Source organism: Phragmites australis, chromosome 20, assembly GCF_958298935.1.
Source record: "Phragmites australis chromosome 20, lpPhrAust1.1, whole genome shotgun sequence".
NCBI classification, from domain to species: Eukaryota; Viridiplantae; Streptophyta; class Magnoliopsida; order Poales; family Poaceae; genus Phragmites; species Phragmites australis.
Genome location: NC_084940.1, coordinates 2355465 through 2368450, shown reverse-complemented (window position 1 = coordinate 2368450; position 12986 = coordinate 2355465). Strand labels below are relative to the sequence as shown.

Below are 12986 nucleotides of genomic sequence, written 5' to 3'. Positions count from 1 at the left end.
ACCGAACGCTTGGCACGACACGCAAGGCTAACCGGGCTAAACTGGGCCATATCTAATGGATCGTGCTATTACTGGGCCCGGGTCATGCCGGGCCGCCCATTTGGCCTGCTGCAGGCAGATGGCGACGTCGAGTGACTGCCGTAGACTTCAGCATAGACTGGGCCGGAAAATCCAATCACACATGGGCTGCTCATCCATGGGCCCAGTAGGAGCAGTTGGGTTTCTAGCTCAACCCAGACGGGCCCAAATAGGCTCAGGTCTGCAATAGCAAACGGCTCGAAGCGGCCCGAACCCGATGCCCGTTTGGTAAACCCTGGCTCACACTCCGACAAGCGAAGGAAGCCTCGCCCCCCCCCCCCCCCCCGCCGCCGCCATGAGAGGCCCCAACAGCCGCCGCGCGGCCGCCTCTTCCTCGGCCGCCGTCGCGTCGATGTCTAGCAAGCGCGACCCTGAGGACGAATCCGCCACCGCCTCCGAGGAATCAGGCGACGAGGAGGTGCGCCGATCGCTCTTACCTTCTCGTAACGTGACGCCCCCACGAAGCGCAGAGCCTTCATCGGGATTTGTTGGCTCCGCAGGAGGTATCTTCGTCGTCGGGGTCGGGGTCGGAGAGCGACGGTGACGATGAGCGGGAGCGGGAGCTGGAGCGCGCGCTCGCCGATGTGCCCTTCGGGGAACTGCAGCGCGCGAGAGCCGATGGGTCGCTCGCCGCGCGGGCTGCCTCTGCCGCCGCCCCGGAGAAGGCTCGCAGGGCGAGCAAGAAGAGGTCCGACTCAGTGCCGATCCGTTGCCCTTTTTGGGGTTCTGCTGTTCCTGGTGGCTGTTGGTACTGATGGGTTTATGTGCTTTTTGAATAGGCCGATGGAGATAAGTACTAAAGTGCGGCCACCGAGGTTAAGGGAGGTGATCCAGGTTGCCAAGAAGGTCAGTGCCTCAGTGGTGTTCCCTATTTCGTTCAATTTGTCATGTGTTGTGCTGAGAGTGTGATTCGATTCGATTTAATTAAACTCAATATATTTAGTGATGGGAAGTAGAGTATATATGTTCAGTTGAAATTTTATCCTTAACAAGTTGTTGAAAATATGCAAATCATCCTTTCAACTTACGTACAGATAGCAGGCAGTCTCTCTGCCTGTTCTACTTACGATAGTGAGTCAGGCATGCCTTGCTGCTGCAGTGTAGAAGCTTCCAAATGCTATATATGTAGATTGATTTATCGTTTCGCTTTCTAGGCTTGATAAATGCAAACATGGAATTTTCGTGAATCCATTGATACTATATGCTGCAAAAGATGATTCTACTGTAGTATGAGTTATATCTCCGGAACGGTACCCCTGTTGAAGCTAGAGCTGGGACTTGTGTCGGGTCGGGCCGGCCTGGCCCGGCCCCCTTCGGGCTGAAGAGCTGTTCGTGCCGTGTTGGGCTAGCACGACGAGCCTTCAACGAGGCCTAGACACGGCATAAAGGCATGACAGGTTCCATTGTGTCGGGCTGGCACGGGCCTAGCACCGTTCTTGGCGGAGGTGTAGGCACCTGCCGGCGGTAGAAGACGGACGTCGGCGAGATCGAATGCTGCGTGGGCAAGCTTCACATCCCCATCTCGGCCTCTGCGCGAGTGAGCTCCGCGTCCAAGCGCCTGACATCTTTTCCGACACGCTGGCCTTCTCCTTGGTCCTCACTCCGCACTACTCTGAACGAAGCGCTAGTCACATCTTAGTCACGACGCCGACCTGTGCCATCTCTTGCAGCACGGCGGGCTTCGCCGCGTGCCGCACCACAGACTGCAGCTCGCGCATTGCCCGCTCGCTCATGGCCTTTGACATCCACAACACCTTCTTGCCCGCAACAGCCAGGCCCGTCGCGTGCGCAACCAGCTTGGCGCGCCCCTCGGCGTACATGCACAGTCGGTCCAGCGCTGAGAGCGCGAGCTCACAAACGCGCTTCTCGGGTCATCAAGCAGGAGGTCCACGAGCACCGGGACCGCATCGGTGCAACAATCTTGATGCGGGTCCAGCCATACAGGTAGAGCACGGCGAGCGCGTGGAGTGTTGCCTTGGTCGCTTGCGTTGAGATGCGGTCGCAAACCACCTCGGTGAGGAGCTCCTTGCTCAGCCCAATCACCCAGGCTGGTTCCGGGATCTGGAGCGACACAAGGACCCAAATCGCCTCCTCACGCGTCATCGTTGCTCACGACACGAGAAAGAACGTCGAACACCCTGTACTTGGATTGGCTGTTGAGAAATCAAAAATGGATGAGGAGGACAATGTACAGGAGGAGGTAGAGAACGTGACGTACAGTGAGACCATGCTAGCCTTTTCTCTTTCTTTCATTCATGTTTTTTCATTCCTCTGCAACACTGATTTGCATTCAAATTTTTTATCATCAGAAGCCTTCACACCTTGTGGAGTACTACTCTCAAACTAGTAAGTGGTCTCCCGCGCTATGTGGCGGCCGAGCAGGTGGGCGGCATGGGGGGCCTGGCGTCGTGACGCCGGTTACCCATGTCGCACGAGCAATAATGCCCATGGCGTGGCAGTGGCAGTGGCAGTGGTAGCCTTCGCGCCGCGGCGTCACGGTGCAGCGTAGTTGCTGCTTGGCTTGACCACACAGTCTCAACAAAATAGGGGAACATCTCAATTAGCTTGTGGCGTACTAGCTCATGGGTGGCAGTACTACAGGAGACAAACACAACCAGCCCCCTCCCAACTAGTTAGGCCCTTTTCGTGCCGGGCCGGCCCAGACACGGCCTATTTTTTGTGTTGGGCCGGGCCAGCCATCATGCCTCATATCAAGCCCCGGCCGAACCCATGAATCATGCCGGGCCAGCCTGACCCATCTGTGCTCATGCCGGGCCATGCTTGGGCTGGGTCATGTCGTGTCATGCTTGGGCCGACCCTAAAAAGCATGGCCCAAGTCCTAAGCTCTAGTTGAAGTTGTGGTGCAAGTGGACTTCATTATGGTGGGACTTAGTCTAATGAATTAATTTTTTGAGCAAACTAATGTGCAAATAATACTTTTAAGTCTATCTCAACGTACATATTAATTGATTTAGTTAGATTCATAGGCAGACCGACCAATAGGGCGAGGTAGGGCCCGCCCTACCTTTCCGGCGGCAAGACCTTCATGCTGACCTCTCTGCATCGTGTTTTCACCCCCGGCGGCACTGATTCATGGCGGAGCGGACGACTCCGCCTTACCTATATTTTTGGGATGGGTCCGCTACTGGTTAGATTGGAAATAGTGTATCCCAAAGCAAATCAGTTTATATATATTGACTTTCCCCACTTCCCCTTAACGTGCTTAACTATCTTCTTATTTTACATGTAACTATGTAATGAGCTGGCTTGGTCTCGAGAGGATGTACTGTGTACATTTTCTTCAAAATTCATACCCATTTACTAAATTGCTATTTCCTGTAGGTTGTAAGGGATCCAAGATTTGAACCTATACATGGACCTCTTGACAAAGAAGGGTAAGAGTTGATGCATGGATGTGAATGTACTTGTTCTTTTGTGCCCCACACACTATAGTGTTATTTTGTTGCTTAATCTGGTATAGGCTGTTAGCTTGATGGTGTCATTGACACTTTTTGTTCGCACGCAGGTTCAGGAAGAGATATAATTTCTTATTTGATGATGAATTCCCTGCCGAAAAAGAGGTGTGTTCAATGTTATTATCAAAATTCATCTGTTAGGAGATGTTTCTATTCAACGACAATAATTTCATCCTGCATTGTCTTGTATATGCAGAAACTCCAAAAGATGATTAAGAAATCAAAGGACCCAAACGCCATTGACGAAATGAAGAGTCGTGTCACATGGATTGTAAGTATTACTTCTTAACTTGTCGACATTACATCCATGAAAAGTAATAGGTTTTGTAATTTCTCATTGATGTTAAATTTGTGATACTTGGTGAGTTTAACTTACCAAATGTGAGGGTAGGCTCTGATACTGACCATTACCGGTAGCAAATTTGGTTGACTTTTTTCTTCACTGGATTTCTGATATTTGAATTAAAGGCAGTTCTGTTTGAAACATAATTCCAGTTCAGTGGGCAATAGGCATTGTCGGCTATACTGCATGAGTAGAAAGATTTGTTCTGTGAAACTGTCGACAATTTATATGTATCCAGAACATCTTTAAAGTATAATGTGATTATCATTATTAGCCGTTGTTTCACAAACCGGAGAAGGTTCATGCGAGTTTTGATTTGGATGGAGTCAGGATAATATGATGTTGATTATTAGGTATGGCCAGAAACTAGCTGCAGCCATCAAATAAGGAATTGGCAACTGCAATTGTGTAGTTGTATACTTTTATAGAGTTGACAATAGGAAAAGTGGTACTTCCTTTTGAACTAGTCCTTGTTATGCTTGTGTGAGGAACGTGGTCAGCTTGCTTCATTGTGATGATTGGGTTTTTTCGAGAATACCATTGTGGTATTTGTTTTAATTGGTTCCTGGAATATACACATCTACAGGATAAGCAGTTGAAGTCTCATCCTCAAAAGAACATTGAATCAGAAATCCTGCGTGAACATATCAAGAAAGAGAGGGAAGCAGCAAAGACTGGAAAACGACCATATTATCTAAAGAAATGTCTGTCCCTCAATCCTGTCCCATCGTTCCCTTGCTCACTGTCTTTCTATATGCAAACCTGAAGGTTACTTTTATTTTCTTAACCAGCTGAACTTCGCCAAAGGAAGTTGATGAATAAGTACAATGAGCTCAAGGTAAAATTCACTAGATTTGCTTGCAGTTTTTTTTTCAAACTTTGGTTTATTTGCCCCAAATTCTTATAATTTGTGTTCATCAATTCACAGGAGGCAGGAAAACTTGATGCCTTCATGGAGAGGCGGCGGAAGAAGAATGCTTCTAAAGATCATCGATATATGCCGTACCGAAGGAATGGAGATGGTGCTTAATAATGTATTCAGGCTAAAGGTTGATATCAGGGTGTTTTTTTTATCCATAAGGAACAGTCAGCGTCCTCCGCTACTTCCGTTGCCCTAGATATTCATCAGCTCCTGAGAGTTAAAGTTGTCCACAATTTACGTTGAGCTCTGGTTACTAACATTAACAAGTTTCGCTAAATTAAACTATGGATATGACTTTTTTACTCCTTTCGTTTCAATCGTTTAGAATTTTTCCGCAAACCAATCTAAAGGCCCTAGCAGAACTCAATTATTCCTGAATTGAGCAGAGGCCGCGCTGCAGAGCGTGTTGCATTCTTGTGGCTTTGGCAGCGGCGACGTTGTTGCATTGTCTCACAAGCATGAATGCAGTTGTTTGCTTCAGTTAAATCAGAACAGAGGTGGAAAATGGAGTGGCATGTTTCAGCTGTCTTCCGCCGCCGTCTCCTTCGTCGCCGAAGCAACAGCTCAGGCAAGTCCAAGACACGATCGAAGCATCCAACACACCCATCGCTGACAACTGAGCACACAGCATAAAGCTTGTCAGCTTTGCAAAGAGACATCCACGCTTAAAAATAATGGCATTCGCAGAACATTCATGTAACATATCCTGAGGATTTGGAGTTCGGGACAAAATGTTTCGACAAAAGCCTGGGAACACAAGGACCAGCTGCTCTGCAGAAGACACCAGATATACATTAGAACGTTCAGAACGAACAATTTACAGAGACGCAACATGTTCCTAGAGGGTCAAGAGGAACTAAAAATCACTTCCCCTTCAGTTACATTACAGGTCTCGAAATTTCTTTGTAAATGCAACCACAGAAACAAAGCTATATGCCTATAATGATATCAACGTCGCTTGTTTGACAAATCTACACAGCTGCGAGGTGCTTTTTCTTCTGCGAAAGGTATTGTGGTTTTATTACCACTGAATCCACGCAGAGACCTCCTTTTGTGTGTGTGCAATCTATTTGAACCATCGCAAACTGGATATTTATCGGTTCATTTGAATTCTTCACGACAAAATCGCCAACATGGTGATTGATCCAGACACCCGGATCAGTTAAATAGCACTTGGACTGAGCATGCTGTCCATCGGAAGTCGACATTTGGAAGCACACTGGCTTTACATCCCAGCCATGGATGTGCTCTGAGCTATAAACCCGTCGTCCAAGCCGCTTGAATGGTCTGCCTAGATGAACCCGGAAGAACAGACTATATGTACCTTCTGGGAAGCAGAATTCAACCTCCCCTCTGACTTCGAACCACCAAATTTGTGAGAGATAAGCAACTGTACGAAATCTACAAGAAAATCCGCAAATTCATGACTTCTGTTAGACTTCTGTTATCCACAAGGGTTTGAAATAGTGCCTACACAATCATGCAATCTAGGAAGTACAAAGAAGTACCATAAGATATACACTTGGAACTATATTTAAACTGGGTAGACACTATAACTAGTTGGTGGGAAGGGCAACTGGGCAAGTGGTGAGTTAAAAAAGCTACAACTTTTTCCCCAAGAACAAGCTTTCACGAGTTGTGACACAAATTGATTGGTTCCATGGTGCAGCACACAAACACCATCACTGGGCTGAAATTCACCCCCATACTCCAAAATCTCAGGTATGCTAATCAGTAATTACAGAACCGAGTGACAATGAAATTTATCTCATCATGGACCAACAATGACTCCTTCAGGTTTGTACAGATTAAACACTATCGTATGCCATATAAATTGCCAATGTCAGCTTTCAGTTTGATGGAATCACCTTGATTCATCGTTTGGAATGAAGTTCCAATATCTCCTATCATCAATGCCTGTTATTGAAAGTGCCCTTGCAGAGATTGACATGCAGACACCTCCACCACCCTTGTCCAGCCAGAACTCCTACACAATGTGCCATACAAATTTTATGTCTAAGAAATTACAACAAAAACCTAGGGATACAAGTAACCCAACTTGATGCACTAATCGGAACTCCAAAGTTCAAACACAAAGACACAGCCTTGATCCCAAAACAAACTCAAATTCCTGGCATTTTAGTCAGGCATATGCACAGTTCCGACAATACAATGTTGAAGCACAAACCGATTCAACAAAACATAAAATAGATCAAAAGCAACGAAATTTCATCGAATTTAACCAGACAGAATATGATTCACCAAGCATAATAGTTATGGCAAAGGATGACACCTGCTCTTGTTTCAAGGGCAAGTCAGTCTCGAAGAAAGCGCAAACCTTTTTGCCGCCATTGAAGCGATTCCGGCGGCAGAGCCGCGCGTACACCTCCTTCTTGGGCAGCACCTCCGCCTCCAGTGCGGCAGCGGCGGCGGCCTGCAGCCCTTCTTCACCGCCGGCCGCGGCGACGGCGAGGAGGCGCGCGTAGTTCCTCGGCAGCTTGGACCCCCAGACGCCGTCCCCGGACGCGGCGCCGCGGAACGTGCGGCTGAGCCGTGCCATCCGGCAGATCTCCGGCGGGTCCAGCCTGAGCAGCACCTCCGCGACGCAGCTCTCCGGCAAATCCCCCAGCACCGTCCCCTCACCTCCACGTCTCCCTCCCGCCGACGAGGCCACGGCGCCCATGAGCCAAGAGACAACAGCCGCCGGGGCTCAGCTCAACAGTAGAGGGTGAGCGACTTGGAAAGCAGAAGCAAGGACGCCGGTGACTTGGAGAAGGGCGACGGCAGGTTACGCCTCAGCGCCAGGGAGCCGACCATCGCGATGGCGCCGCCTCGGTGGCCGTGCCGTCGGGGAAGGGGAGACCGCTCGGTGTCGTCGTCGTTTGGTCCCCGAAGGCAACCAACACCGAGCTGCTCACCTTTCTCCCTGCCTTGCTTGTTTAATCGGTTCTTGCAGCTGATCGAATCGAAGCAAAGTGAAAAGGCTGCACTTTTGGGTTCTCAGATGTTCTTGATCAAACAAGCGATTCTTTCCTCTTGCTTCTGCGCCTTTGTGTGTTGGTGCAGAGGCAGAGAGTGGAAGCCGTGGAAGAGACGAGTGGAGGCGTGGAAGTCGATGGGCTGATAGGGTTCCTCTGCTTGTGCAATCTGTGGTAAGCGGTTTTTTGCCTGTGGGTAAGTGCAACTTTTTTTTTTTTCTTTCACGCGTCGTCGTTCTCGCTGGTCGCGTGTTGCGAGGTTTTCGTCTGTCCCATGGAAAGTGGTTGTAGATAATACCAATATTCGACTAGCAGACACCTTGTTCTATGTTCTGCCCGTAAAATAACATCAACGTTGATGGTCAGGATCAGGCAGTCAGGCTACGAAATTCCAAGCGCGAATGCTCATGTCTTGTTACAGCTGCTACTCGTGCTGTTCAGTGTCTCTGTCTGCAGGTTAAGTGTGACGTCTTTTCAGTGCTCGATAGGGGTGGATCAAAGTCAACGAACACCAGTCAAGTTTGGTGAGCAGTGTGTCTTTTTTTTAAGCCTTTAATATAGGTACAAATTTTATCAAAAACACATATCGACACTCAAATAGCATAACCTACATACGCATGCTCATCCACACATAAGTTATAGATTAAATTTACAACCTATATTCACATGTGCCTACCGAAGATATTTACGAAACTTCAAGCTCCACAAACTATGAGCACGTTATTTTTTTATGATAGATCACATGTACTTAAGACTGTTAGAAAGATTAATATTAGAAGTAAATTTGATGGGATATTAAGTTGATCCTACTCAAATGGGTGGGAGCAAACACCAACACCCCCAATACTGTGCTATCAGCCTGTTCTTAGTATATTTTTTTTTCCCGCCTCATAAAAAGAGGTTGCAACTTGCAAGTAAGAGCACACTAAGTAGTTCTAGAGGGATAGTGTTGAGTTCTTGCTGAAATCTAGTGATTCACTGGCTCGCCTTCTTCTAAGCTTTGTAATCCGGTATAGGCTTTCTTCCAATATCTTTTAATAAAAGTTTCTCAATTAGTAGAGATTCCCCTACCGAAGTTCTTAAAAATATATATTTAAAAATCAGCTTTGTTCAGTGGAGAAGTTCTTTGCTTAAAGCAGGACCATTCTGGCCTTGGTGTAAACAAAAGATTTCTTTGCCATGGGTTAATTTACTCCATTATGTACTTCTTGTATCCTAGTACAGGTCATGAGAGAAAGACAGAAAGTCAGAAAGAGACGTCGCCGAAAGTATACGCGACATCTTTTCGAGAAAAAGAAAGTATACGCGACAAATCAATCCCATGATGTCATCTTCGGGAAAGAAAAATCTTGATACATCTATCTGGTAAAACGATAATGGTAGTTATTCATATCTGCAACAATACAATACTAGTTTAAATGTTCAATAATTAACTTGATGCTTCGATCACCAGCAGATGCCTCAGAGAGTTCCGGAAGAGTCTCTCGAGATGTCAAGCATGTAGAGCAACCACGTATACACTTCAATGTAGTTCAATCAATCGTACCTTCAAGTAAGCTGCGATGCAACATACAGAGAGAGAGGCTGCAGCTGGAGATGACATAGATAACTCATCGCTTTCCAACCGAAGTCAAAGGCATTGCGTCTGCATTTGCATGCGTTCATGGTACATGTATAGTAGTTTTGTTTTTCAATTATGCTTTGCAGATCAGGTTAGGTTATGATCTGACAGCGATGGGGATTAACACATTCAATAAAATCAACAATTTGGCCATCGTCGTTTCGTTTCAGCTTCTGAGCCACCCGATGTTTACTTTTCTGTTTCTGTACATGAACAGAAAGAACGGCTGCTTGTTCATGTTGTTAACTGCAGAGCCTCACATTAATCTGCCCTGCTGCTGTTGTTGACGTCACGTCCAATTTGTTCCAGTGTAAAGCTCACTATGAATGTCCTAGTGCATGAGTACCTTCTAAACAATGCAAGCTGCTGGTTTGGCATAGATTCTGGATAAAATCTAATGCCATGCTGCACTGGACTTCCTTTGCTTAGGTTCGGGCGCGGTGCAGACTACAGAAATTCTAGTCTTGACAACTGCCACCTAACCTGCAATAGTCTATGCTTCAAGCCTTCGTCATATAAGCATCTGACCTGAGATCTATGCAAAGTTTTCTTCTAAACACAAACCTGCATGATTGAGCAACTATTCCACAAACTGATGTGTTTTTCTTTTTTCTGAACCGTCTGTGTCAGCTTGCTCCATCCGGCTTGGCCGGACAGACGGCTCACTGAAGCAAAAGCGAGTTCGGTCAGTTCAGCAAAGGGGAGATGCAGATGCAGAATAACATAACATGCCAATAATAGCTGCTACTTAGTACTAGCATTTCCTGATCTGGACCTTTGCTGCAGCAATAGTTAAAGTTATCTGTTTCCATGCGTTGGTGCAATAGACGTCGTGAAGGCAATTGTGAATTGTCTGAGTCATCAAGTGTTTGGTCGTTGATGCTTCCAGTTGTACATCGGTAGGGCCTGCAAATGGACGAGAGAGGTGCTCATGCATGTTAGTTTAAGATGTACATGGCATCATTCCTTTCTTTCGGTGGATCCAGAAGTTCAGGAATCCTGGTGCAAAGAACAACACAGGCAAGGTTCCAAACCCTGTTGTATATTAGTAAAGCTAACTAGTACGTATTCTTGCTAAAGTTAGTTGAAATTTTGAAAGAAAATGAGTGAAAATTGAAATGCATTAAAGATTTGACTTCTAACGGGCATGACCTGGTTCACTTAGCGGTACATGGAAAATTGAAAAATGAGTTAAACTATTTGCTATTGCCCCAGGTAACATGGAACTTTGCCTAGAAGCTCCTTTTTTTTGGTGTGTATGTGTGTGCTATAGCTTCAGAAAGAAGCTTTCAACTGGATTGCAGTGCTATACACAAAAATTGTTTCCCTGCAAAAAAAAGAAAAAAAAAAGAAAAGAGGGTGTAAGTGTGTGTGTGTGGGGGGGGGGGGGGTGCAGGGAGTAAGGAAAAATTTGAGTCACAAAATTAAATTGACAAGAGGACAGAAGGATGCAAATACTGAGAAGTAACTGCACAAAAAATCCGAATTGAGAGTGACCATTGCTGCTACAGAACAAACCCAAGCTTAGTAAGGTCCCTGGACTATACAAAGAAGAAACATTGAGGTACAACAGAATGTTCATCTGTGAGGTTTGTTGCATGTCTACATCCACACTTTACAACACTGGATAACTAATAAGTAATCAGAGAGCAATAAAGTAGCAGAAAGAACAATACGACAATGGAAAGGAGACGCCGACATCTGTATCAACACAAGAATATATGCCCTGGTGGTGTGGATCTGAGTCAGCATTGGATCATGCACCATTTATTAATTGATTTCGCTGGTAATTAGTACCATTGTTTAAACAACCAATCACACTCAGAATACTAATCCAAGCCCCCAAGATATTTTTGGCTCACAAAATAGCAAACTTTTCACTGAGAAGATGCAGTTCAAATTCTACTAGCCATAAACACATTTTTTTTTACTGAACTAAGCAAAGATGCCACAATTGAGATATAGAGGTCCGCAAAAGAGGAAGAAAAAGAAGTGTGTCGGTGTTTGAAGTATAGAGGCATCATGGTAAAGGGTCCACTAAGAAATATAAGAATCAGGGATGCGTATTTCCTAAAAACTAGTCGGTCGCACGACTAGAGTACGAAGTCCTGCGACCAGTACGAGACTTATGGAACCAACCTCATTGGAACCTCGTCTGAACCGGCGACCGCTGGTCACAGGGCTGAACTTGACATAAACTGTCCAATCACATTTATTAATATCTACTCAAGTGTTTTTCCTTCCCGTCCCGTGGCATCAAATGCTACGAGGTGGGGTAGTGCAGACCAGCACGGCGTCGCACAACAGATGAAACGGTGTCAGCAGGCTGGTCAGTCAAGTTGATAACTCCACATACAAGCGACAGGCAAAGCACTTGGACGAGACGGCGTGCCAACCAAAGATCTACGACGCACAACAAGAAGATGTATCAAACCCTCAGGGCAAGTTGGCACACTTTGTCCTCTTTAATGATGGCTTGGGTTAGATATTAGGATGAGCAGGAGTCATATGTTTGGACTCACATGTAAGTTCTCCTCCTCCCTCCTATATAAAGGGATGATGACCCTGTTTGTAAGGAAAGAGGAAAAAAAGCATGGGAACCAGCTAGAACACCCTCTGTAACCCACTCAGATCCTCCATAAATACAACGCATATGACATAAAGTTATTATCCTCCGAAAGGCTCGAACCTGTATAACTCTTCGCGTCTCAGAGTTCGTCACACACACAATTCATCATGTGCTTCACCGAACACTGGCTCATCAACTTCCTGTGTTCCCGAAACGCCGTTCACGCACCCACTGTCCAATATACTCCGGAATCACTATCAGGGATTAACCCTCAACATTTGACGCGCCGGGTAGGGAGGTATGTTTCATCGTTTCAACAAGTTCAAAGAAAATAATCAGGCTACCCATGGACGAATCCACAGCAACCGTGGAGTCCTGTTCCGAGGACCTCAGCTGTCGCGAGGTATTCGTCATGGGGTACCATCCGAATGAACCCGGTGTGCTTCAGGCATGGGGCACCGAGCCAGAGTCCGAGAGCTCCGAGACCCAACGCGAGGTATGCATGACGGAACATGCAGCAGGGGACGCCGGAGGCCCTTCTATCCCGAACGTCGGTGGTGAACCCCTGGCTATATGCCCAGAGGGATACCAGCCTGACGCCGGACAGGCAGACGCCTCAGGACATCCCCCACATCCCCAATGCCGTCCTGAGGAGCTCCTGCACAAAGCGCGGTATACGGTGGCATCATCACCTAGACCATCACACCGACGCCGGGAGCTCCCCTTTCTCCTCCTCCCTCCTATATAAAAGGATGAGGACTCCGTTTGTAAGGAAGGAGAAAAAAAACCAAACAACCAACTAAAGCACCCTCTGTAACCCACTCAGATCCTTCATAAACATAACACACATGATCTATAGGAAACCCGAACCTGTATAACTCCTCACATCTCAAAATTCGTCATACACACAATTCATCATGTGCTTCACCGAATGCCGACTCATCAACTCCCTATGTTTCCAAAACGCTGTTCACACACCCACTATCTGACATACTTCAG

General features: G+C 46.7%; 2 protein-coding genes across 2 annotated transcripts; one reads left to right on the top strand and one right to left on the bottom strand.

The window, feature by feature from the left end:
• The first annotated feature begins 291 nt into the window (after window positions 1-291).
• Window positions 292-5121, top strand: LOC133901386 (uncharacterized). Its single transcript, XM_062342753.1, has 9 exons — window positions 292-496; window positions 579-766; window positions 858-924; window positions 3421-3473; window positions 3605-3659; window positions 3751-3825; window positions 4484-4601; window positions 4689-4735; window positions 4826-5121. The coding sequence occupies exons 1-9, from the start codon at window positions 374-376 to the stop codon at window positions 4925-4927; spliced, it is 828 nt and encodes a 275-aa protein (XP_062198737.1). The 5' UTR covers window positions 292-373; the 3' UTR covers window positions 4928-5121.
• Window positions 5122-5591: 470 nt separating this feature from the next.
• LOC133901385 (F-box protein PP2-A13-like) lies at window positions 5592-7990 on the bottom strand. The gene is made up of 3 exons (XM_062342752.1): window positions 7158-7990; window positions 6688-6806; window positions 5592-6220 (listed from the first exon to the last, which is right to left on the bottom strand). Exons 1-3 carry the CDS (start codon window positions 7500-7502, stop codon window positions 5791-5793), a joined length of 894 nt encoding a protein of 297 aa, XP_062198736.1. The 5' UTR covers window positions 7503-7990; the 3' UTR covers window positions 5592-5790.
• Between the last annotated feature and the right edge of the window lie 4996 nt (window positions 7991-12986).

Coding starts and splice junctions, on each gene's coding strand:
- LOC133901385 (XM_062342752.1), bottom strand. CDS start 7,502: ATGGGCGCCGTGGCCTCGTCGGCGGGAGGGAGACGTGGAGGTGAGGGG. Junction 6,807..7,157: donor GCTTCAATGGCGGCAAAAAG/GTTTGCGCTTTC, acceptor CACATTGTGTAG/GAGTTCTGGCTGGACAAGGG. Junction 6,221..6,687: donor ATTCCAAACGATGAATCAAG/GTGATTCCATCA, acceptor ATTTTCTTGTAG/ATTTCGTACAGTTGCTTATC.
- LOC133901386 (XM_062342753.1), top strand. CDS start 374: ATGAGAGGCCCCAACAGCCGCCGCGCGGCCGCCTCTTCCTCGGCCGCC. Junction 497..578: donor AGGAATCAGGCGACGAGGAG/GTGCGCCGATCG, acceptor TTGGCTCCGCAG/GAGGTATCTTCGTCGTCGGG. Junction 767..857: donor CGCAGGGCGAGCAAGAAGAG/GTCCGACTCAGT, acceptor CTTTTTGAATAG/GCCGATGGAGATAAGTACTA.